Source organism: Manis pentadactyla, chromosome 4, assembly GCF_030020395.1.
Source record: "Manis pentadactyla isolate mManPen7 chromosome 4, mManPen7.hap1, whole genome shotgun sequence".
Lineage (NCBI taxonomy): Eukaryota > Metazoa > Chordata > Mammalia > Pholidota > Manidae > Manis > Manis pentadactyla.
Genome location: NC_080022.1, coordinates 96,813,219 through 96,837,920, shown reverse-complemented (window position 1 = coordinate 96,837,920; position 24,702 = coordinate 96,813,219). Strand labels below are relative to the sequence as shown.

The 24,702-nt window shown below is 39.4% G+C and overlaps 1 protein-coding gene across 5 annotated transcripts in view; it reads left to right on the top strand.

Moving 5' to 3' along the window:
• Positions 1-9,178: 9,178 nt before the first annotated feature.
• The window catches only part of MAGI3 (membrane associated guanylate kinase, WW and PDZ domain containing 3), a 298,231-nt gene continuing 282,707 nt past the window's right edge, over positions 9,179-24,702 (top strand). For 3 of the 5 annotated variants that reach the window (XM_036923411.2, XM_036923413.2, XM_036923412.2), the window contains exon 1: positions 9,179-10,049. In XM_036923411.2, coding sequence (XP_036779306.2) covers positions 9,734-10,049 — 316 coding nt within the window. In that variant the 5' untranslated portion in view covers positions 9,179-9,733. The remainder of the gene's footprint in view (positions 10,050-24,702) is intronic. The other 2 variants (XM_036923409.2, XM_036923408.2) reach the window with 1 other exon arrangement.

The following is a 24,702-nucleotide window of genomic DNA, read 5'->3' as shown; positions in this document are numbered from 1 at the left end:
GTTTATATACTACCTAGATCAAGATACAGAACATTTCCAGGATCCCAGAATGTCCTTTGTACCCCATTCAGTCAATACACCCTCAAAGGTAACCATTTTCTGACCTTAATCACCATGTATTAGTTTTGTGCATTCCTGAAATTTATCAGTAGAATCCTGTAGTATGTATTTTTGTGTCTGGCTTCTTTGGTTTAAAATTATGGCTGTGGCACTCATTCATTTTGGTGTGTATAGATTAGTTTTTTTCTTACACTGCTGTGTAGAATTCTAAGAATGTACCAGGATTTATGTAGCCATTCTATCTTAATAGATAGTTGGGTTATTTCTAGTTTCAGGCTATTATGTATAATTCTTGTACAGTTCTTTGGGAGAATGTAAGTACTCATACCCTATTGCACTCAGGAGTAGGATTGATGAATCCTAGGGCATACACATTTGCTAACTTTAATAGAAACTGCCAATTCACCAAAATGGTTGAACCAGTTTACATTCTCAGTATATGAACATTTCCACATGTCTATGTTTTTTGCTAACAATAAATAGGACCAGGCTTTTTCATTCTGATGCAGTTGTAATGGAAGCCACTATTTCTTTATCTAAGTACACTGATATTTTGTTCCACTGTGAAAATGTCTTAGAGTGATCATGATGGCTGGCATAAGAAAGGTGGCTAGATGTAGAGTAAAACTATCTGAGTTAAGTTTTGACTCACACTTATTGTTGAGAAGCCTGTGGGTGACTAGAGTACTCTTTCTGACCCACTAGTAAATAGGAATATGATGACAACTACCTCATAGGATTATTACAAAGATTGAATTATTTTATGCCTATAATTATGAAGATTAAATTACCTAGTAAAGTTAGTATGTCTGAAAGAAACTTGAAGGGAAAGTGCTTGCACAAGCAAGTAGTTATCAAAATCCTACCATAAGCTAGGCACTGTTCTAGGCACTGGGGATAAATCAGTGAGCAAAAGAAAGATCCCTGTCTTCCTGGAACTCTAGGGTAGAGATGACAAAAAATAATAGACATAATCAGTAAATTATATGATATATCAAGAAGTGAGAAGTGCTTATGTACAAAGGAAAGGAAAGACAGAGCAGGATAAGGAGGTTTAGGAGTTGAGGTGATGCTCCATTTTAAATAGGAAGGTCGAAGTTCATTGAGAAATGAAATTGAGTTCCTGTCAAATGGAAGTAAGGGAATGAGCCATGCAGTTATCAGGGGGAAGAGCATTCTAGGCAGAGGGAGAGCTGAGGCAGTGGCCTGCCTGGCCTGCTGAAAGTATTGCATGAAAGGCAGTGTAGTTGGAGTGGAGTCAAGAGGGTTGGGGGGCAGTAAGAAAGATACAGTAGAAGTAAATGGATGATAGTGGGCCTGTTGGTCCCTGTAGGAACAATGGCTTTTACTCTGAGTGAAACGGGGATACTATGCAGTATTGAGCAAGGAGTGACATGGTGTTGCTTATTTTCTTTTTGAAGGATCACTCCAACTGCATATGTCATAACCAGCTCTGCTGCCATAACAAAATGCCATAGACTGAGTGGCTTAAACAGAAGAAATTACTTTTTCTCATAGTTCGAGAAACTGGGAGTCTGAGATCAGGGTACCAGCCTGGTTGGTTTCTGGTGAGAGCTCTCTTTTCCTCTGCCTGGCTTGCAGACTGACTCCTTGCTGTGGAGAGGTAGAGGAGAAATCTCTCTTCTCCTCAAGAGGCCACCAAATCCTACTGAATCAGGACCCCACACCTATAACTTCATTTAACCTCATATAGGTCCTGTCTCCAATTTGCAGTCATACAGGGGGTTAGGGCTTCAGTATATGAATTTGGGGGTGACACATTTCCATCCATAGCAGCTATAAACCTGATATTTGCAATCTCCTCACATTTTCAAATGCACCAAGGCTGAAAAGATAATCTGGAAAACTAACCATGTTCATATTAATAGTTCTAAAGGTTTGCTGTTGATATAAACAGTTGTGTCCTATTTGTGCGTATCAAACTGTGAATGGACAATTATTAAATATTTGAGATGTAATCGACTAACAACATAATGATTCCATATACATGTATGTTGTGAAATAGTCACCACAATAAATCTAATTAACATCCATCACCACACATAGTTACAAAATTTTTTTCTTGTGGTAAGAACTTTTAAGATCTATTCTCTTAGCAGACAGTTATTATATATTTAAATGTGCCAACATTAACTTCAGGTTCCAAGCACAGAGCACCTCTTCAGAATCTGTATTATATGGAATGTTGCCCTACTTCTGGACTGAAATTCAGCTTCTTCCCTCCCTCACCAAGGTCACTCTCCATTTTTGAATGGAAAATACAAACTTTATTTGGACGCTCTTATTACGTATAAGAAGGCCACAGTCCCTGTTCTTTGAATGTGGTGTGCTTCCAATAATATTTACTGTGAAATTTGGGAGTGTGTGTTTGGAAACACATCACCTAAGCGTAGCCAAGTTAATGAGAATTTTCCTTCTTTTGAAGAAAGGGAGCTTCATTATCATGCTTTGTATTGGATTCCGCTAAAGGCAACTGTTTATTTGCTTCCAGTAAGCAATAAGAAAATAAGACTCCAAGGCCTAACGTTTTATAACTAGTCAAAGAAAAAGATTTTACGTGGTAGTAGAGGTCTTTTAAAACAAAGTTTGTGAGTTCCTTTATAAGTCAAGAAACAAATTCCACTTTTTAAGCCAATGCATTCTGAAGATTAAAGAACAGTATATATTATTTCACAAACTTTAAAATCATCATATGTTTTGAGTGAATGTTACTTTCTTAAGAGATTAAAGAAAACACTTGGAATTATGGATGCTATCTTTCTGGATGTTATTCTCAATAAACATAATAAAAGAAAGAACCTGGGTAAATTTGAACTTAATTAAGAATTTTCCCCACTTTTTTTTCTAACTTCCTCCTTATCTCACCGTGCAGAGACATTTCAATAAAACAATTACATTCCACAAAGCTTCTTATTAAATACAATTGTAACATATTTCTATAACTATGATCAGTCTAGGAAAATTAAAACTATAATTTCTGATTTCCATAGTGCATTTGACAAATTTTCCTCTTCATTGTTTCTGCCCTGCTCCATGCCACTTGCCTTTCTCACTGGGCTCCTGTATGAAGTTTCTTTCTGGCTTCTCTGCTTCTACTGTCAGTCATCCTTTAGAGACAATCAGAACCATCAGTCTAAAATGTAAATTGGATTCTGCTGCTTCTTTCCTTAAAACTTCTCACTGTGCTCCAAATAAAATTCAAATTCCTTCCCTAGCCTGCAAGGCTGTGTGTGATCTGGCCTTCAGCCTACCTCTCTGACTTCATTTCCTATCTCACTGGCCTACATGACCACACTCCAACCACATTAGCACTCTTCTGCTTCTCAAATTCAGATGCAGGTCTACCTAACGTCTGGCCTGGAATGTCAGATCTTGGGCCTTTACTTGGCTCCCTCTTCCCTGTCATTCAGGTCTCAGCAAAACCTCACCTTCTCAGCCAGCCTTCTCTGTGGCCTCAGTCCAATGTAGCCTGTGTCTCCTCCTAACTACGTATGACTTCATTCTGCTTCATCTTCTATTTTAATTACACTACTATTTCTACTAGAAATTATTTTAATCCAATTACTTGTTTCCAGTTTACTGTTGATGAGGTTCAGGAAATGATACCCCAATATATGGCAACTTGGCATATTGAATATTTTAAGCTGACAGAGTTTGAGAATATGGCAGAAGTAAGAAGGTTCCTCTGACCATTTCTGTTGCCCTTCTTCCCTGAGGCAGGTCTTAAGACCCTCATACGAGGGGTGCTGTCCCTATACCTGGAGGAAAGCATCCTTATATCTAAGACAGTGGGATAGTGGGAAGAATCCAAGAGAACAGGCCTTGCTCTGATCCCCTGGTTTATTACACTTTGCTTATACTCTTTGCCCTATCATAGCTCTCCATGACTCTCAACTCTTCATCAATAACATAATAACACTCAGGTTTTAACTCCTTCTTTGGGTCTTCATTTCTTTATGAAGTCCCCTGTCACATAAAACTTAACATTAAATAAATTTGTGTGCTTTTCTCCTGTTGATCCATCTTCATCAGTTTCATTTTCAGACCCAGCCAGGAACCCTAAGAAAGTCAAGGAAAACTTTTTCCTCCTCTGTACTGTCTTCTTCCCATGAAGCAAGGGACCTTTTAAGCCTGTTCATTGCTATAAACCAACACCTAAAATGATGCCTGCTCCATACAGGTACTCTCTACTTTTTGAATGAACAAATAAAAGAATGTGTGCTAACCATAACAAAGCCAAAGTGCCCAGCCTGATGTAGATTACACAAGTGAATCAGGAAGGGACCTGCCCTCAAGGGTCTTGAGGTTTATTAGAAAATCAAACACATGGAAAGAGACAATGTGCTATCGGTTCTGGAGAGGGAAGAGATGACATCCAGCTGTAGGAAATCAAGGCTGGCCTTAAGTAGAAGGTTGCGTTTAAGCTGAAAGATAAAAGATGGGTATTTTGGTATTTTATATTTCATTCAATATTCTCTTTGTCCTGCTTTATTAGACAAACTTGACATCTTACTGCTTACCTAACCTGCCTTTCAAAACATGTTGGCACTGTACTTGGTTGTTAATGTTTCTATTGTTCTATGAATTTGGGCTGGATTTATTCGGTCATTTGCAGGTAAGTGCACCTATAGGCACAAAGGCACATTTATGCATGAAACATAGCAAGTAATACAGATTTTAGACAATAACTTTGTTTAGCTGAAGTAAAATCTTCCATGTTACTGCTTTTGTAATTGAGCATATTTTACCATTAGCACAAATCAGCCCATAGGCTTACACAAATAAAAATGCAAATAAAAAGTAAAGATACAACAACATTAATACCAAATTCAGTTAGGCTATTAATGTTAGACTACACTACATACATCATTTCCACATTACAGGTAATGTGAACATTTTCTAAGCCAGTAAATGATTTAAAATTCAAGACAATTTTATTATATTTTAAGGGAATAAAAACAAGATAATGTTCTTATATTCTATATGGAGGGTAAATATTTGTTTATCTGTCCATTCCCCTTCTCCTTCACCCTCTGCCACCTAATACTTGGAGAATGACATCATCTTGATAATGATGATTTAATTTACTGCTACTAGAGATTCAGGTTTCTGAGAAAGAAACTATAGAAAATAAAAGGAAATCAGACATTTCTCCCCATACTTGCATTGGCATACATCCATACACAAGTCCATGGGCACTATTCACATAGATGCTGATGAAAGTGATACCCCTGCAGCTGTCAGTGCCCAAACTGTACCACCATACAAGGCACCTCTGATCGTGTGAAGGAGTAATTAAGTATGGGTCATTTTAGAAAAACAGGGAATTAATACTTGGCATTCTGAAGTTACAACTCAGCACAATGTTACAAAACAAAACAAACTCCCCACCTTGTCAAAAAAAAAAAAATATATATATATATGTTAGAAGCCAATCAATGCAGTGTACTTGTAGAGGACATTGTGGATTGCTTACCTAAAAGTCGATCACCCTTTTTCATATTTGCTAACCACCCCCTCCCCCAGGTTTGTTCAAATATTGTGCAGCTATGCAATTTATGAGAAGCTGGATCCCTTTCTGAGCACCAGAGGGTAAAGCTGGATAAGGATATTTTATTACCCTTTTCTTCTTCAGTTTAGGAAAGGGCATTTGGGCAATTCCAGCAAATGAGCTGGATGGGAAGTCTTGCTGGGGCCCTTTGGGAAGGGTTTCCTTGATGGACAAAAAGGAAGTGAGGAAAGGAGACACCCCCTTCCCACCTTTCAGTCTTTGGATATTTTTGTGATACTTAACTTTACTTGGAGGCACTACAGCCAGTGGAACCTGGCTCATGCGGTATGCATATTAAAACATATCTATGTTTATCTCTATAGATAAGATGGATAGAGATAGCTAGAAGAAGCTTTGGAGATCATCATATTCAACATCAAATTCATCACTTTTTGTTAAACCAGGTTCCATATTGTTTGGCTTATTACTGTTCCCCAATGGACATAACAACTATTAAGCCAACTGTTAGGTTTGGGAAGCAGTGATAAATGTGGATATAATCTAATTATTTGGTTGGGTGGGCTATTTGGAGATAGAAACTTGTAATGGGACTCCTTTAATTATGTATCCTATTAGAATTAATTCATTGAGGTGGGCAGTTTATTTCTAGACCATTTTAAAAATGGAACCTAAGCTTACTATGATGAGAAAATTTAATACAGAATTATAAAGGTGATTAGCAATGCTTTTAGCCTTGTCACAAATATTACTATTTGGCATAAGTTAAAATAATTTATGGAATGTTTGCTTGTGTGCCAGACCATACGTTATGTGCTTGCTTGACTCAGATAGTTTCATTCAGTTCTCACAGCAACTCAGTTGGGTGAACACTGTTATCATACCTATTTTGTGGATGAGGAAAATGAAGTTAGGTAAGGTAAAATAGTTTACTTAAGATCACAGAGCTAGCAAGTAGAAAAGCTGGGATTTTCAGTTTTCTGTCCAATAGGTGACATAACTTATTCTTGGTTGAGAGGGCAGATACTGTTGGGTGCCTACTTAACTATTCTCCCTTTCTCCTCTGAGAGAGAATTCCTATTTTATTTGGGGATAACTCATGACAATTTCATGAACTGTGGCAATCCCTTTTTCTTTTGTCAGTGACTGGTCTGCAGTGACCATGTGACCATTTTTCTGACTAATAAGGGAGATTCTATGGGGGAGGATTCGTCTGGGAAAGATTTTTCTCCTTCATAAACATGGGAGCTGCACTGCCTTCTTCTCCCTTCCTACTGGTAAAGTGACCTCTGAGGATGTGATGTCTGGAGATGTGGCAGCCATATTGTAATCAATAGGTGACAAGCCTGGAGATAAAATTCAACAAGAATACGATTATGAGTAAGGCACAAAAAGAGCTTGGGTCCTTAATGACATGACTGTGTTGTTGAACTAACCCTGAGACTACTTATATCTGGATTCATGTTAAAGATGTAATAAACGCCCTCAGTGCTTAAGCTACTGTTATCAGATATTCTGTTCTTTGTGGTCACAGGTATCCTAATGGTTACAATCTAGGCAGGTAAAGACATTCTCTCAGAGTTGCTGAGAAAAGAGATGATGTGGAGGTTATCAAGATTTCATCCAGGAATCTGTTAGTGTTGGTAGTAGATAAGAAAAAAAAAATCCAGCTTTGTTCAGGTCTGTGTAAATCTGAACAATCCAATGATGTCTGTGTTGGATAGTTCCTCTTTTTCTCCTAGATGCACTTTTCCTCTTCTCTGTGTGACTGACTGATATAGACTCATCAAACGGCTCTTTTGCTCTCCGGCTCTTGGTTGGATCTGGCCATTGGGATGTACCAGCAGGAGACTGGAGAAGGGAGGCCAGTGAGATACAAATCTCCCAGCTTCTTCCTTGGGTGATTACTTAGGCTGACTGCATCCCATGACTGACGATCACAGGCTCCTGTCAGCCTACCCTTTCTATGATGAGTTTTGGTAACTGCTTTCCCCTTGCTTCTACAGCTCTAGGAGTTTGTGGCCCCAAGGTTCCACACTTTCCTTGGTTTCCCACACCTTACCCACATCCTTGTAAAGTACCATTTGTTTCCTGCCAGGACTGACTGATACCATGGTGTGAACAAAACCACTGCAGCTGCTGAAGCTTGGTCCAGTTTGTCTGAGATGTGGTGAGATTCTGTGGAGTTATTCATATTGTAAATAAGGGCTTTCCCTAATCATTAAAGGGAGACAGGAGGCTATGCAAATGAGTGTCATGCTGTAAAGTGAAACAAAGTATCATAGCTAGGAGAAAACACTTTACACCTGAGGACAAGAAATCAAAGATGCCTATCTGGAAGAGATGGTATTTGGGCTGAGGAAGGAGAGGATTTTTAAAAGACAAAGATGGGAGAGTGTGAGTCAAGCTAGGGAGAAAAGAACGCTCCAGAAGAGTTTCTGGAAAACTAGGCTGGAAGGGACCTAAGCTGTACTTAATATTCAGTGTTAGTCCTCCCTCCACCTTCTTTACAGATGAGTAAACTTGAAGGTGAGATTTGGTCAAGATCAAACAGCAAGTAGCATGACAGGACTCCTAGGCTAGTTCCTAACCTACCTTCTGCCTCCACCCCACCTAACCTCATCTCAGGCAGTCTGTTTACTTGTCAGTCTCTCGCATTAGACCAGACTCCTTGAGAGCGTCTCCGTTTTCTTCATCCTTGAATCCCAGAGCCTAGCACAATTTTTGACATAAAGTTATCATTAGCAGTACCAGCTACTAAGTGGTAAGAAGCATTCACCCTCTGCCAGGCACTATGCAGATATTTTATATGTACCTCCTGTAATCTTCCCAACAACTTGGAGGGATATATTTTCTCCACTTTTCAGCCAAGAACGCTAAGGCTCAGAGAGGCTGTCTAATTTGCCCGAGGTCACAGAGCAGTGTGCAGGACTCTTATTTTACCTTGCATCGACCTGACTCCAGAGTCTCTGACTTTGTGGAAATTCAGTAACATTTGTTGAATGAATGAACGAATAAGAAACATCAACCCAGTATTAAGTGATCGGCTGTAACAGGCTACCCCCCTGGAGGCTCGGCCACCTCGCGCTTTGGACCCAGCAGGTCATCTCTCCCGTCCAAAGTACACCCGCTGGTTCCGGCTCCCAGCGCCCCGCTCTGGTTCCCAGGCTCCGCCCCGACTCCTCCCGGCTCCATGGCCACGCCTCTACTTCGGGGGTTGGGTCGCTCTCTGTATTCCAGTTTTCTCTTGACTCCAGCCGCCGCACGGAGGGCCTCTCTCGGCCCGAAGACCTGGAGCCATATCCACTCCCCTGGCCCTCCCTCACTCTACAAACTTCTTTTTTCCACCCTCTTAAACTTCAGTCATCCTAGTGCCCGCCTCCTTCGCTCAGATCAGCCAATAGATGGTTCTCATGCTCGTCGAGGGTCCGCCCCCTGCCCATCGGGGGCCAATCCCCGGCGAGCGAGTCGAGTGCCGGGGCTTGTTCCCAAGCGCCTGGCCTGTGACGGCAGCGCGCCGGGCGCCGCTCGGCGGGAGGGGGCGGGTCTCTGGGTGAGGGATGGGCGAGGGAGGGGGGAAGGGAAGAGGGAGGTGGAGGAGGTTGCGGCGGGTTTGAAAGCGACAGTTTCCTGGCAGCTTGGGCAGGCGTTGGTCTCCGCGCTCCAGCTCCGCAGCGGCCCCGGTCGATCCTGCGACGGGTCTACGCGCGCTTCTGCGCGCCGCCGACGGATTTTCTCCCGTTCCGGCTCTTCCCCCTTCACCTCCCCGCCCCCCCGCTCCTGCCTTTCCCGCCGCTCCGGCGCGGCGCCCGGGGGCCCGCAGCCGGCTGTGACCCCGCCCGAAACCCCTCTGGAGCCGCCGGGGAACAATTCCCTTCTCCTTTCCTCAGCCTAACCCGGGGTGGCCCTCGCGGAGCCAGACCAGCCGGGAGGAGCGCAGCCGGGAGGGGCGTCCGAGGGGCGTCTCGGGGCTTGGAGCGGCCCGGCCCCCGGCGGGCTGTGGCCAGGGGTTGGGGGCGCCAGAGCGGCGAGGCGCTCTCGCCGGGCTGCGCGGGCCGACCGGGGTCCCCAGGCTGAGAGGGGCCCGGAGCGGCGACCCCGCCGCCCGCGCGGGGTCTCCCCCATGTTGCAGCGGGATTCGGGATGTCGAAGACGCTGAAGAAGAAGAAGCATTGGCTCAGCAAGGTGCAGGAGTGCGCGGTGTCCTGGGCCGGGCCCCCGGGCGACTTGGGCGCCGAGATTCGGGGCGGCGCGGAACGCGGCGAGTTCCCGTACCTGGGGCGGCTCCGGGAGGAGCCCGGTGGGGGCACCTGCTGCGTCGTCTCAGGCAAGGCGCCCAGTCCCGGGGATGTGCTGCTAGAGGTGAACGGGACGCCTGTCAGCGGGCTCACCAACCGGGACACCCTAGCTGTCATCCGCCACTTCCGAGAGCCCATCCGTCTCAAGACTGTGAAGCCAGGTACGTCGGCCCTGCCCTTCTGTCTCGGGGATTGGGGGGAAATCCGGGGTGGGCTTCCTAGGAGCGGCCGCCGCTCCTCAGAGCTTAGCGTGCAGAGTGATCTTAGACTTCTTGGGTGTGCCGGTCTCCCGGGAGAGGAGAAGGGCTGGCGGTGGAGATTCCCATTTTGCCGTTGGGAAAACTGAGCTCCAGCTGGCGAGGCTGCTCTGCAAGCTGTCACAGATCGGGCGCAGAAGCTGGGTTTCCTAAATTTGTAGCTCTGTCTCCCACCCTAGAGTTTTTGACAAGAGAGACATTCGGCCCTTTTCTGTTCTCCTTTGTGGAAAAGGTCCTTGTGATTGTAGCATTCTTTGCAACAGTCTTACGCGTTGTCTAATAGGGAAAAAGATCTTTACTGTTGAGGCACTTAGTGCCAAGGTTACCACCTAGTGTACCTAGGAGGGCTTAGCTGCTTCAGTATTCCTTGCACACTAGCAACACCTCGGAACTGACAGCCTACTACTCTGTCAGTCCAGGTGGTTCAGGTGTCTGGGTAACCGATGGTGTAACAATATATGATATGTGTCAGGGAGCTGTCGAATAGTCTGGGTTTCGAAGGAACTAGGTGCCACGCTGAGTAAAAGCTTTGGTAAATCTTTGATTTTACAAAATTTTATTGAAGTGGTGGGTAAAATGGGCTCCTGTTGCCCCGGTGTCTTTTATGCTAGTAAAATCTGCTGCAAAGCACGTTACGTTTTATGTTCCATAGCATTGATCAGATTGCGTACAGTGAAATCTGATAGTATGTAATGGCCCCTATGTATTTGTTATCGACAGCATCCGTTGGTTGTTTCAGCACTGGTAAAATGTGGTTCTGTTTTCTGAAATGTTTGTAGGAGAAAGGATTATCACGATGATATTAGAAATCGAAATAGTTTTGCTGAATGTGCTCCACCGAATATACAGTGCATCAAATAATGAGTTGCTTAATTGTGACTTGGGCTAGTCCCGTCACCGCCAAATGCTAGAAAATTCTGGAGAAAAATTTAATGTGTTATCTTCTCTCACATTTTTTTTTTCTTTCTCAGCAGCTCACTTTTGAAATATCAAATAGTCCTTGGGTTTAATAGGAACTGGTGGTTTGTGGTACAGTATACTTATGTGTGTGTTGTGGGTGTATACACATACCCAATTCCCATGTCCCTGCAGTTTTAAATTAAGATTTCCTTCATATGATCTGTTTCATCATATTCATTTTTAAGCTTACCGGTTTGTGTGAGGTTTTTAAAGTGTTTTTAATTTTAAAAACTTTGGCAGACTTTAAACATCTTTTTATAGTTTTGTGTATTCAGAAATTCTTTCTTAGCTCAAACTTTTAGAGCCATATGTGAAACGTAGAGGAAAGGCTTTGGGGGCTGTAATTAAGCCAGTCAGTCACCGTCTGTAATATGCAAAATGCTGTATATGCAAACCTGACTGGTCTAGGTACCATTTAGTTCAAATCCCATCAGTCAGGGCGTAATGAGAACATCTGCATCATTGTTCTGTGTTTTGTTTTGATTAGTTGGGGCATAGATAAGAGTATAACCATTACTTCCAAAATAGTTTAAAATTTGATAGATCGATGAGGAAGTTGATATATCCAGGTTATTGTGATTTTTTTAGAAGAGTGGGATGCTATATCTTTAATATTAGTTTTGTGTGCATGTTATACATTTTTCTCAACTTTATATTAAATTTAAGGAAATAATTCAAAGTTTAGAGTGTAATCAGTAATATAGATTAACTGTGTTGAATAAGCGTTATATGCCCCAGAATGTAGACAGTTTTATAGTAATAAAAATTTGTCCCCTTAACAACCTCAGATACTGTCCTACTTTAACATTTAGCCAAAATAAAGGGAATAATTTATATTAATGGGTTTTTATAATCAATAATAAAAGTTCTGAATACTACACCTGTTTTTTAAAGGTGCACTCTGCTTCAATACCATGATATATCATTTGAGATTGATATCCTTGTTCCTAAGGAAGCTGTAATTACAATTTTTTAATCTCTTTTTAAAAATGGTATTCTTGATTTCCTAATAGCCTCATGTTAGGTGTTATATTACATGGCTTTGCTCAAACAATGTTTGCTATAAAATAGCTAGAGTTTTGCAGGTTAAGCACAAGACTTTAAATATTAGAAATTAAGAACTTTGAAGAGGTTATTTGTAGAACTTTGGGTGTGATTAAAAATATCATAAGTATTGTCTCCAGAGGAGACAAAGATTCATGAAAATACAGAGTAAGGGAATTTAAGAAGGAATTTGCCCTGTTCATTGGAAGTTGTTTTATCTAAACTTTGGGAGAGAAAAATGGATTTTTCAGTTTAATAAGGTATTGTAAAGTGTACTTAGCCCTTTGTCTCTTGTCTTGATCAGTAACTATTAAACTATTTGTAACATATCACTTAGAAGCTAGCACAATGCAAGAGTAAATTTAAGCATTTCTGTAAGATGTGAAACTAGTCAGTAGGATCTCATACTTCTGAAAAAGCCCATCGTGGAAGGGTGAGCTGGGCTACTGCACTTGATTCTTTCTAGCCTTTCCTTTTCGTCTAGTAGATCCTGAGGCAAGCCCAGCCAAAGCCAGCACTACCACCCATAGGACTTTATGAAGTTTCTGACAGTGACTGTCTTCAGTTCTGATTTGGGGCTTTACTTTTTTCTTTCTTTTGTTATAATCTTTAATGAAATTTGAAAGTAACTTTACAAAATATGGGTTGTGATCTGAGGCTTTTACTGAGAGAATTAGAGAATTTCTTATCGAATTCATATTCTTATTTGGTATGAATGTGATACTTAGTAGTCAGTACTTTCCTGCTTCTAGGAGAATCTCTAGTTCTGCCTATTCCTTGGCCAAACTAGTCATCTGTTTCATAATTACAACCTTGTCATTTATTTTTCTGCAAAGAGAAAAAATTTCACTTGAATTTGGACTTTGTATTTTTCAGTAGTAAAGGCAGTTGAACTTTAACCTCTGGTGAAATTGTTTCATGAGATAGTTCTGTGACCAGGATTAGTTTATTTGATTTTACTTCCAAGTATATTTTTTACAGTTTCTATTCAGAATAAGGATAGTGGTTAATTTGCTCTTAGATATCCCATACTTTGAATGTGCAGAATTTTATAGACTATTCCTTTATACCTTTTAAGGAATAAAGGTCATATACCTTTAAGTACATATTTTAGTGCTTTTAGATTATGTGGATTTTTATTCCAGAGATTAAGTATTGATACAGTAAGTACACGAAACCATCCTCTACTGTGTTGTTTGTCATGCACACAGTGCATTCAGCTACCTTAATTAAGCCTGATACTGTATCTGGAGATGAAAATCATGAGGAACAATGTTACAGCTTTTTGAAACAAAAACTAATTAGAAACAGATCTTGTTTAATGTTAATTAAATGTAGGAAAAGTCTTCACCACTGACACTTTGAGGTGATTTGATTTATAAGGGAATTCAGTTAAAAGGAGCACATTCCTAGAAATACACTCCCCATTGGTGAAGAAATATGACTTTTAAGTAAGGATGTTTATGTTATACCAGTAATGAATAACTACCCCTTTCTTCTTTTAACTTTTGGATCTTTGTTTAGTGGGTAATTTGACACTTGTGAATTTTGTTTAGATGGTTGTACTATTTGAAGAAAAGGAGGGTGAGAGAAATTAGAGTTAATTTCTAGCTTAGTAGGATTGCAATACAAAATATTTTTTGTTGCCTTATTTTAAACAATAAGAACTAGTGATTCAGTGAGGCAGTCCCTTTGTTAGGGAAAATAGCATCAGTGATAAACCTTAAATTTGATACTTTCCTGTTTTCTAACAATTTGGTAGCAATTTTTGGGTCTAAAATTGGTCATAATAACTCAAGGTTCAGGTTCTGGACTCTATTCACTGACACCTTTAATTCATGTGAACAACGGGCTTATACCATAGTGGCAGGACAAACACACCCTTAACTTGGCTCTTTAAATTTTCAGGTCATCTTTATTTTATTCAGTTTAATGCTAAAATTGATTTTCATGGTATGTAACTGTTCCTGGAGAATGCAAAATTGTTTTCCTCTGAGGTCCTGTGACATAATCAATATAAACCTCTTGTTATAAGAGACAAATTTCAGTGTTTTGGGTTCCCCCCCTCCTGATTGCTAATTTATGTAAATTATGGTAAAATAAATCTCCTACATTTGTCGAAGTATCTGACTTGTGAAGTCAGTCCATTATTTTCTCAGGTGAATAGTTTCCTTAAATGTGTTTACTGTATCGCCCCTAAGTGCTTTGTAAATGTGGGCACTTAATGTTTTGGGAGTGTGTTTTAAGAGAATTTCATTTTTTATGAACTGATTCAGTCATAGGTACCAATTTCAAACTCTGCCAATTTCCAAGTCAATTTTTGGTTGGTTGTGATTTGAAAAACCGTAAATGTTTTGGTTTTGAAGACTAGAACTGTGTCTTCTTTAATCAACTAATTATTTTTGTTCCTATTCTAAAATTTTGAGAAATAATCTCTTTGCAATACTACATTTTGGTAGAGAATGAATCTCCTTAACTTAAAACTGTTCCTAAATACAAGATTTTTCAGTAGCTTGGAGGCTGTTGTTGTGAGAAACTTGTTTGTTGGGGAAGAGAGGCAAGTCCATTGTTGCTCTTCAACTTGAACAAATATTCAGACTATTTTCCCAAAAAAAGGTGCTTATTTTACTTTATAAAGAGAAAAATTAAAGTTCTTTTACTGGCACATAACCCTAAACAGACAGTTAGTGGTGTATCCACCATGTGAGCTAGCACTAGTGACATTGTAAAAATATAAAATATTAAAATGAGTCAGAAATGGTCTCTGTCTTCGGGAAGCTCACAGTTTAGTGGGAACTTAATGACTCATTGGTAAGGAATACCTGTGCCAAGGGTTTACCATTTTCACTTTCTCCCAGTACCTAAGTAAACTCCTTAGTTAAGTTTTAGTATGAATTTTGGTGTAGGCTAGACTAATTAATTGGCTGCCTAGCACCCTATTCTAGAAAGTGTCATGGACTTGCATCTCAGAGAGGATTTGGGTTCTTACATCATAGGAAAAGAGGGAAATCAAATATAAACAAAATTTTCTTTTGAAAAATCCATAAATTTAATTGCCCTTAAGATACATTGTATTTGTATTTTATTTACAATGTATTTTACACGGCAGTTTGTGTTTTACTTTATAATGTATTTTAAACATTGTGTTTGGTACCCTTTTTTATAATGAGTCCTACATGTCACTATCACGCCCATGTTGGAACCAATTGTCTGTATTTTGGTTGGGCACCAAGTGAAACAGTGCTTGCATTAAAAAGAGATCTGTCTTAACAAAAAATACCTATTTTTAAATTTTAAGAAATTATCCTCATCTGGGTATGCATAGTGAAGTTGAAGAAGTTAAATGTCTTCTGTGTGGTGAAAGAAAGTTTTTGTTCTTTTATGTTTGTTAGGGTCCTTGCCATCTGTCCTTATTTTCTGTTGACTTTCACATGACTGCTGTTAGGGAGGGAATTGTGAAGAGTTTTGAACTTGACCTGTCTTTGAAAGATGGATAGGTTTTGGTTGAATGGAATTAAGATCCTATTAGTAGGAGGTAAGAAGCAAAGGAGGAGAAAAACATGGGGCAAGAATGTTCAGTGTAGAAATGTCCACAGTTTAGGTCTATTTCAATAGAGAGAAACTTTGTTTTGTATAAGAGCACAAAACTCACATTATAGAATAATTGGAAAATAGAGGGAAAATCATATTAGTTGTTTAAATGTGCAGGTAGTTTCAAGATAAAATTGTCTCTTACAAGTTGTTTTGTTTTTTAACTGAAACTTGAAATGCATTTTCTTCAAGAAATAATGCTGGTAATGTGCTTTATGCTGTTTCTCTCTTTAGTTTTATTCAATTTGTAATGAGTATTTTAGCTGAAATATTACCAGTAGTACTGTGCTTTTTTGGTTATGTTGGAAGTCTAGCCAATTTATGGAAAAATATAATTAGCTAGTCTAGGAAAAAAGGGGACTTGAAAATGTATTTTCACCTTATCCCTGCCTTCTGTTACAGTCACAGTTGACAGACTTACAGTGAAAAGGGCAGCACCATTATCTCTCCATTTCCCCCCATCCGGAGCCATTTATCCTGATAGAGGCTGCTGCACACTGGTTCCCTGGAGCAATTACCCCTTTTCTCTCTCCCCAACAAAAAATTTCAAGTCGTTCCAGCATGTCAGGAGAGCATGGATGACATTTTGAGAACCATAATTTGACTTGTGACTTATATAAGTACTTTAAATACTTGAGGGAAGGACAAACTATGTTCATAGATAGCAAGATACTTTGTTTTATTAACAGATATACTAGAGGTACTGTTTGAGAGACTCAGTAAGAAATACAGGGGGTTAAACATTTGTTATGATTTAAGTGGAGTGTAAGGTTTTTAAAAAATATTATGGAATGGGAATTGGGAAGAAGTTTTGCCTTAAATTTATTAAAATGAGGACCTATTCTGTTCAGAGGCTTTGTTCCTCTCTTCTAGGGTATGCAATATGAATAGTAACTTATCTACCAAATTAAAACTTTCTGGCATCTTAGGCTCTTTGCTGGTTTTTTGTAGAAAATTTTAATCATAATTGTTTTTCTTGCTTTAGGGAAGTTTGTGAGAGGCTACCCTGTGTCTCACTGTTGTTCTATTTGGGAATTACATGTGAGTGTTAAAAATGGGATTTTACTATCCATGATGACATTTAAAAGACGTAGTCTTAAGAAATGAAAATACTCCAAAAGGGAGGGAAAAGAAGTATTTATTAAAAATGCTTTATTTCTGAACTTTAACAGAAGTAAGCAAAATTGGCTTTGTTTTTCCTTGAGTAAAATATCTTTAAATCCACTTCAGTGGAGTAGTCCTCCAGGTATATTACTCTTTGGATATGGTTATCTAGTTTGCAACATGTATCTTAGCTCAGATCTCAGCAGGAAGGGAAAAAAAAATCACGTCAGTTTCTGTATTTGTAATGATTCTGTAGCAAGTACTAGAAACTCTAAGAAGTTACTTAGACTAAGAAGAAAGTTTTTGGCTTACATACATGGAAACATGGAAACTCACACATAGGACAGTAATAGTTAAATTCCTGTTTTCAGGTGATAGTCATCAGGATCATTTCTTGGCTCTCTTTTCTTCTGGGTGGGATTCTTTTTCAGCTGTTAGTATAGTAGGAAAAGTGGCTCTGAACCCCCAAATCATAGAGAGCTGTCAAAGTTTCTCATTTTTTTTTCTTGAATCCAGTAATAAATCTCACGCAGGGGCTTTGACCTCGCTCATCTCTTGGACCAATTGTGAAGGGAGGGCAGTGGGATATCATGACTGGTCAGGCTTAGGGACATGTCGCTCTTGCAGCTGGGCAAGGAAAGTACAATGTGATTAATAACTGTCCCAGAACCCCAGGAGATAAGGGAGGAGTAGTTCCTCAAAAAACGGGATGTTGGGGAGGCTGCATTCCAGGAAATGGCCTCTTTTAAAACATTTACTCTCACTTTGAAGCCAGCAACAGTGCACAGTTGTCATAAAACTATCATTTTCAAAAAACCAGGTATTGGTTGTAGACTAAACCAAGGCACTGAATTTACTCAAATATTGTACTTAAATATTATCATTCTTGATGTTTTTAATCTAAAAACTGCCTTTTATCTAAATGCTATTTCTTTGAAAAATTGAGATGTTGATACCTTAATGTGCACAATTTAAAAGTACTGCTTGTAGATTTTCTTCAATTTTCTGTGTTTTCACGTCAAATAAGATTCTGAGATGAATGCTGCTTGCTTGTTCTTAGGTAGAATATTTTGAAGGATCATTTAATTATTTTTGGCATTGAGGAAATGATTAATTAATGCAATTTTTAAAACAGTATAGTTGTACCACTTTGAAAATGAAATTCTAAAGGAATTGTTTAATCAGATATTTTGCTTTCAGAACAATAGTCTTTTATTTTTATTTATTTATTTAAGGTATCATTGGTACACACTCTTATGAAGGTTTCATATGAAAAACATTGTGGTTACTACATTCACCCATATTATCAAGTCCCCCCCATTACCCCATTGAAGTCACTGTCCATCAGTGTAGTAAGATGCCACATAGTCACTGTTTGTCTTCTCTGTGCTACACTGTCTTCCCCGTTACCCCCCAACACCATGTGTACCAATCATAATGCCCCTCAATCCCCTTCTCCCTCCCTCCCCACCCACCCTCACCCCACCCCTCCTCTTTGGTAATAACCGCTAGTCCCTTCTTGGAGTCTGTGAGTCTGCTGCTGTTTTGTTCCTTCAGTTTTGCTTCATTGTTATACTCCACAAATGAGGGAAATCATTTGGCACTTGTCTTTCTCTGCCTGGCTTATTTCACTGATCATAATACCCTCTAGCTCCATCCATGTTGTTGCAAATGGTAGTATTTGTTTTCTTATGGCTGAATAATATTCCATTGTGTATATGTACCATATATTTATCCATTCATCTACTGATGGACACTTAGGTTGCTTCCATATCTTGGCTAAAATAACAGTCTTTTAAAACGTAAATTGAGACTGCATTGTTGTATTATTTATTTCTAAGCGTTCTCTAATAGTACTTTTTAATGATGATCTCATAGGAATTATAAAGAAACTACTTCACTGACTCTTAACTTTGAAACACTGCTTAAGTGTGTAATGTGTTCTCTGTTTAATCACCTAAAAAAGTTATTTGGCAGGTATTGTAGGATAAAATCTGACCATCGTTGTTTTTTCCTGCCAATACTGGGAGAACAGTGAAATAGAGGTGGAACCTTAAAAGAGAGGGGTGGGTACTCTGAATAACTTTTCACACTATTTTTATATTCTAATTACTATATTAATATCTTCAACTTTGGTGCCTTAAGAGCAATTATTTTATTTTTTTGAGGAATACATAAACTTACATTTTTAATGTAAAATATTCAAAGAGTACTGAAGTTCATTTACTAGAAAGGTTCCTTGACACTTCCCCAGTCCTACTCCCCAACCTATTTTTTACTCCTTTTTAATGGAAAAGTTCAAACATAAACATATGTAGAGAGAATATCACATGGAACCCCTGTAGCCACCACTGGGTAATTTTTGAGTGTCCTTGTAAAAGCAGTTATTTTAATATTAACCTTCAGTTTATATGTGACATGTCTAGTAGGAGTTTTGCAGTTTTGCTAAGTGTTGTCTGGTAATAGCGCTTTTAGTGAATGTTAAACTTTGGTAGGTTATTGGTAGATACATTTACTGTGCATAAAAACAAATATCCATGGAATTGGGTTTGATTTGCCAATAAGAATCATAGCAGGGGCTTTGTATTTTAATTAGTTTATGTCCCTCTTGGGATGTCTTTAGACCATATTTGGAAAATCACTAGTAGAAGCTTATTATGGCTAGAGTTTTCCAATATTAATTCCATATATTGATTAATTAAGCCATGAAATCTATTAAAATAATACAGTCTTCCTAAACTCTACTCACAGAACTGTATCATAACCCACCTCTGTAGTTTTTGTCAAAAGAGTACTTTGTCAAAATATCATTAATTTTAGCTAAGGGTACTATTTATTGATACCAGCATTTGACTTAAGTTGGAATGTCCATGCTAATGAAAAATCTAATTTCCTTTGAATAGAGTTAGATTTTACCAACTAGAGGTATCTCACAATGTAATGCTGAGAGTGAAATGACAGATTAGCTTCTTTTTGGTGGCAACTCGAAGTTGACAAACTTGCTCTAAGTCTGAACAGAATATTCTAACTTGGGATGTGTCATGATAGTACTAGCTGCCATTTACTGAGTACAATTTTGTCAGGACATTATACACCCACATCATTTGGTTTGTAAGGATGTGTATGTTGACATACATGTATTTCTATAAATAAATTTCTATATTTTATTCCTCCTGCGTCAGGTATTACAATTTCCCTTTTACACATGAGAAAACTGGGGTTTGCAAAGATTAACATGCCCAATGTCACACAAACTCACAAGGAGGACTTTGTACTGAAGCAGTTTTGAGTCGTCCTTCTTCACTTCCCAAATAGAATATTATTTCCCTAATGTCTGAAAAAAATCTGTGTACTTACTTTTTCTCTATTAAAAGGAAAACCCCCACAATACTGAACTATTTGAGTGGGTGTTAAATGCGGTAAAACATTGAGCAAGTACTTAAAATAAAAGCCTCATTGCTTGGTTTTGTTTCTAAACATAGTTTGTGGCAGTGTAGATTAATCTGTACACCTAAACTGCATGATAAAGTAGTTTTTCCTAAGGATTACTAATCAAACAGAAAGTTAGCATTAATTCTTGCCACCTTTGTAAGATATTTTCAGTAGTTATATGGAAAAGTCTAGCATAAATATATAAACTTGTGAAACTGTATACTTGATCCTGGAAATAATGTCTTGTTCTCATGTTTCCTGTCCACTTGCTATATAATTCACCCACCAGGAAGGTGTTTGTCAGGACACGTATCTTGAGGCTAGGTTGCCTAGAAAATGTTATTGTGAATGAATGTATTTTTGGATTAGGATTTTGTTTTTATGAGTATACAGACTCTTTTCAAAGTATACTTTGCTTAAATAGCATTTAGCCAAACTAGATGGAACAACTCATTGTATTCATGTAGCTCTCTCCTCTCCTGGGCTTCAAGCACTGCACAGTAAGGTAGTTCCTTTGAAAAGATAAGGTTAAAACAGGTTGGAGTATCGGCACCTCTTTTTCTTCAAGGGTTTGTACTGTTATGTTTTCTATTTGGGCTTCAAGTCAGTCATTCAACTGGAAGGAACCATACCTTCCTGCCAATACCCTTAGTCTACAGATACTTAAGTTGAGGTTTAGCAGTGGCAGGTGACTCAGCTCAGGAGTCCTAGCATGATGCTGGTACAGTGGGGACTAGGACTCAGGTTCTTTTTATTGTTTTCATTTTTGGTGTAAGAATTTCTGTAGGAAATAAGTGAAAAAAAGAAATAGCTTGTTAAACATACTCTGTCTCTTTATGAAGTCTACATTCTTTTGGAGCTAAATATTGTGTGGTAGACTCAGTTTGTTAGGCCATCAGCATTCATACGTGTTGTTAGAGGTGGCAGTAACTTCCAAATTGGAGTGCAAGAAAGAATTTAAATCATTATGTCACAGGTTTTCAGGACATTTTTAGCCTTACATAATGCTGTAGCTTATGGTTAATATTTAAGTAGTCTGAAAATTGTTAGCTAATGCAACAGCTGAATATGCAAGTATTTGTTCTTGTTAGTTGTTTTAGCTTTGAGCAATTATTTTTCCTATCAGACAGATTTTTCACAATGCTTTTCATAGAATCCTTCTGAATGGGTGCTGCTGGGTGGCAGACTGCTGTTGTTCTTGCCCCTCTCTGGGGCAATAATGTTGCAGACTAAATTAGAGCAGCTATGCTTTTTATTCTTTTCTCTGAGTGACTAAGGGATACAATCGGGGAAGATGAGTTTTTTAGGGGTAGGGACTGCTCAGAGATGTGGTAGATGGGCCGTCAAGGGTGCTTTTGGCCCAGCATTCTTGCCCTTGTCTGACTGTAATGATGGTTGACATAATTGCATGACTGAAAGGAGGGACTGTGCTCCTTCTGGGTCTCAGCCATGAGAGCTGGCCACAGCAGAGGAGAGGGTGCATGTCTGTGTGAGGCAGAACTGAAGAAAGGGGATTGAGGCAACAGTTCTGGAGAGACTGATCTTTTGTGGACCCTTTGTATGTTTGTGGAAGAACAGCATGAGTGTAGACATGAAAAAAATCCTCCTGTAGTCCTTCTACCATGTACTCCTTTGCAGTCAGGGTTCAGTGTGGGAAGCAGGGATATAATGCAGGGAATTAGTTGCTTAGGGAATCTTTGACAGAGCTGGAGGGCTGGGCTCTAGGCCAGGCCTCTGAAAATGACTTCCAGAATACCGTGGAACAACTTGTCATGAGAGCTGCTACCTCTGCTGTAGTCAGGAAGGTGGCAGTCAGGTTGCCACTGAAAATACCACTGTAGCTGTGATCCTAGGGACCCCAGGGATCACGGGATCATAAGGCTGCTGCTGTGTCTTCATAGCTGCATAAAGTCTGGAAGGTAGCAGCTGGCCACTGCTGTGACAACATCTTGATGCCTGTGAACTAGTGACTGGATGCTGGGATGCTGAAACTGGCACTATTGCTTCTGCCTTTTGTCCCCTAACACTCTTGAAGCTAGAGACTGACATGTCCATGACCATCTTTGCTAGCTGGGAAGCAGCTAAAAGCTATGGTCTGGTGGAGCCCTGCTTTACTTCGGCCTTCCATATGTTGTGTTCTGCATCTTAATGGTGGAATCAAATTTGCCTCCCCAATACTAGCTGTAAAGGAGTCTGGAAAACATAGTTTTTAGTTTTCCAACCTTTGCATTTCAGGAAAGCTTACAAAAGGAGATGGATGCTGAGTGCCAGCTGACTCTTTCCCACTTACTCAGCTTCTTAAATGTAGTGTTTGAAATACAGTTAAGTTCTTTCTTAATAACTCATTGTCATTTCTGTGAGCTTCTCTTTTGAAGTGGCCTATGGTTGGACTTCTTATTGGGCCTATGCATTTTAACATCTGTAGTGACCTTTTGTACTAGTTGGTGTCTGCCCTACCTCCTGGCTCTGCTGCCTGAGACATCTACAGTTTATATCACTTTATCTCAACATACCCTGCAAGTCACAGTCATCTGGGGCTGGGAGGACCCTCAGCTGAAGCAACCAATTCATAGGCTGGTCAGCAACCTATGATTTCTGTGGCTTAAAAAGATGAATGGGGGTAGGTAAGAGTCTTTCCAGGGGATCTGAACAAGACAAAAAGGGAAGAATCTCCTACAGGTAGGAGCTTCAGCTGAAGGGTCTTACAGTGATGCACTGAAGTTAGCTATACTCTTCTGTGAGACTGATTGTTAACTTTTGAGGAATTTTTCAAGTTCAACACAGCCATTTAAAAAGTAATTGATATAAAATATTATAATTAAATTCTATTAAAACAAAGGTACTTAGCATTCAAAGTGAGTCATTATATTCAGCCTTATGAGGTATAATTGACAAAGTTGTAATATACTTGAAGTATACAACATGATTTGATATTCATATACATTAGGAAAGGGTTCCCACAGTTAATTGCCATTCATCACCTCCATATTTACCTTTTTTCTTACTATCTTAGCAAATTTCAATTATGCAATATAATATTCCACTGTAGTCACTATGTTATTAACCATTAGCCCCTCAGATCTTATTCATCTTGTAACTGAAAGTTTGCATCCTTTTACAAACTTCTCCCCATTTCTGCCATCCCTCAACTCCTGGCAACTGCATCTTTCCTATTTATTTTAGTAGTATTTATGCTCTTGGGTTTCTTTATATCTAAGTCTGTATGGGGGAAATACTGTATAATAGTTGGCACTGCACTTACCTTCCTAGCTCTGTCTGTACTCTTGTCACGGCAATGGTAGGAGTTGTTAGCATTCACCACACACACACCACTAATTATGGGGGTGAGAAGGAGACTCAAGGTTGGAAAGGCCATGCTAAGTCAGGTACAAACTAAAACTGTAGAAGAAACTATGAGTAAGCAGAAAAAACTGATGCACAATGTAGGGCCAAGCAGTGTTAATAGCAGAGCACTGGAGGTAGAGCCACAAACTCTTTTTTGCAAGGTCCAGAATCATTCTGGGATCATCCTACAACTCAGTCTCTCAGAGTTCAGCCCTATCTTATTCCTTGTTCTTGGAATTACGTGAATTGTGAGTTTCTGTGTGTTACCAACCTCAGTAGAACACTGGAATTTTATTTTATTTATTGATGCCTGTGTGCCTTCTCTCATGAAGGGGAGATGGTATGCTTAAAGTTTGGGTTCAGATATTGTGGGATAGAGGTGGAGGTAAAGGAAGGAGGGAGAAGTGTGATATGTGAGAATTTCCAGAGTGGGGCCTTTGTAGCGTGTAGTTTGTGGTCTACACCTCTCCCCCAGTACATTTTACATTAGGTTAAGGTTAAACTCTCTGGTAAGGGATAACTATTGTATGTGTATTTTATTCTGTGGTATTTTCATGTATATGCATTGCTCAGGACTGTTGTAGCTGCTTGCACAGAGAGTAGCTTGTTACTGTTTAACTGCCCTAAGCATCAAAAGCTAGAATCCTGGGGCATAGGAATGTCTTCCTCTGTTCTATTGTAAGCTCCTGCTCCTGCCTTTAGGAACTACAAAGGTGCAGACTATAGATCTGGACTGTCTGTATCTGTTGTTCACAGTCTTAACCTTCTCGGCTGCCTTTGATCAGCTGCTCTTTTTGCTCATCTCTCCAGTTTTGTTTTCTCTTTACTCTGATTGCTTTTCCCATGCCTCTCTGCTTTCCAGAGAAAAAACTGACCTTTTATAGATCTTGCCAAGCCAATTGCAGTGTTCCTTCATTTCTCCCTGGTGGACTGTCCAGTCTCAGGGGATTGGGTGTAAACCTAGGATTCTATTCTATTTTCTGTTAGGTTTGCCCTTGCTTATATATTCAGGAGCTACTCTTTAGTCCCAGAACATGTTGTGTATATGTTTTTTCTATTTCTGGACTTGAAAATATTCCAC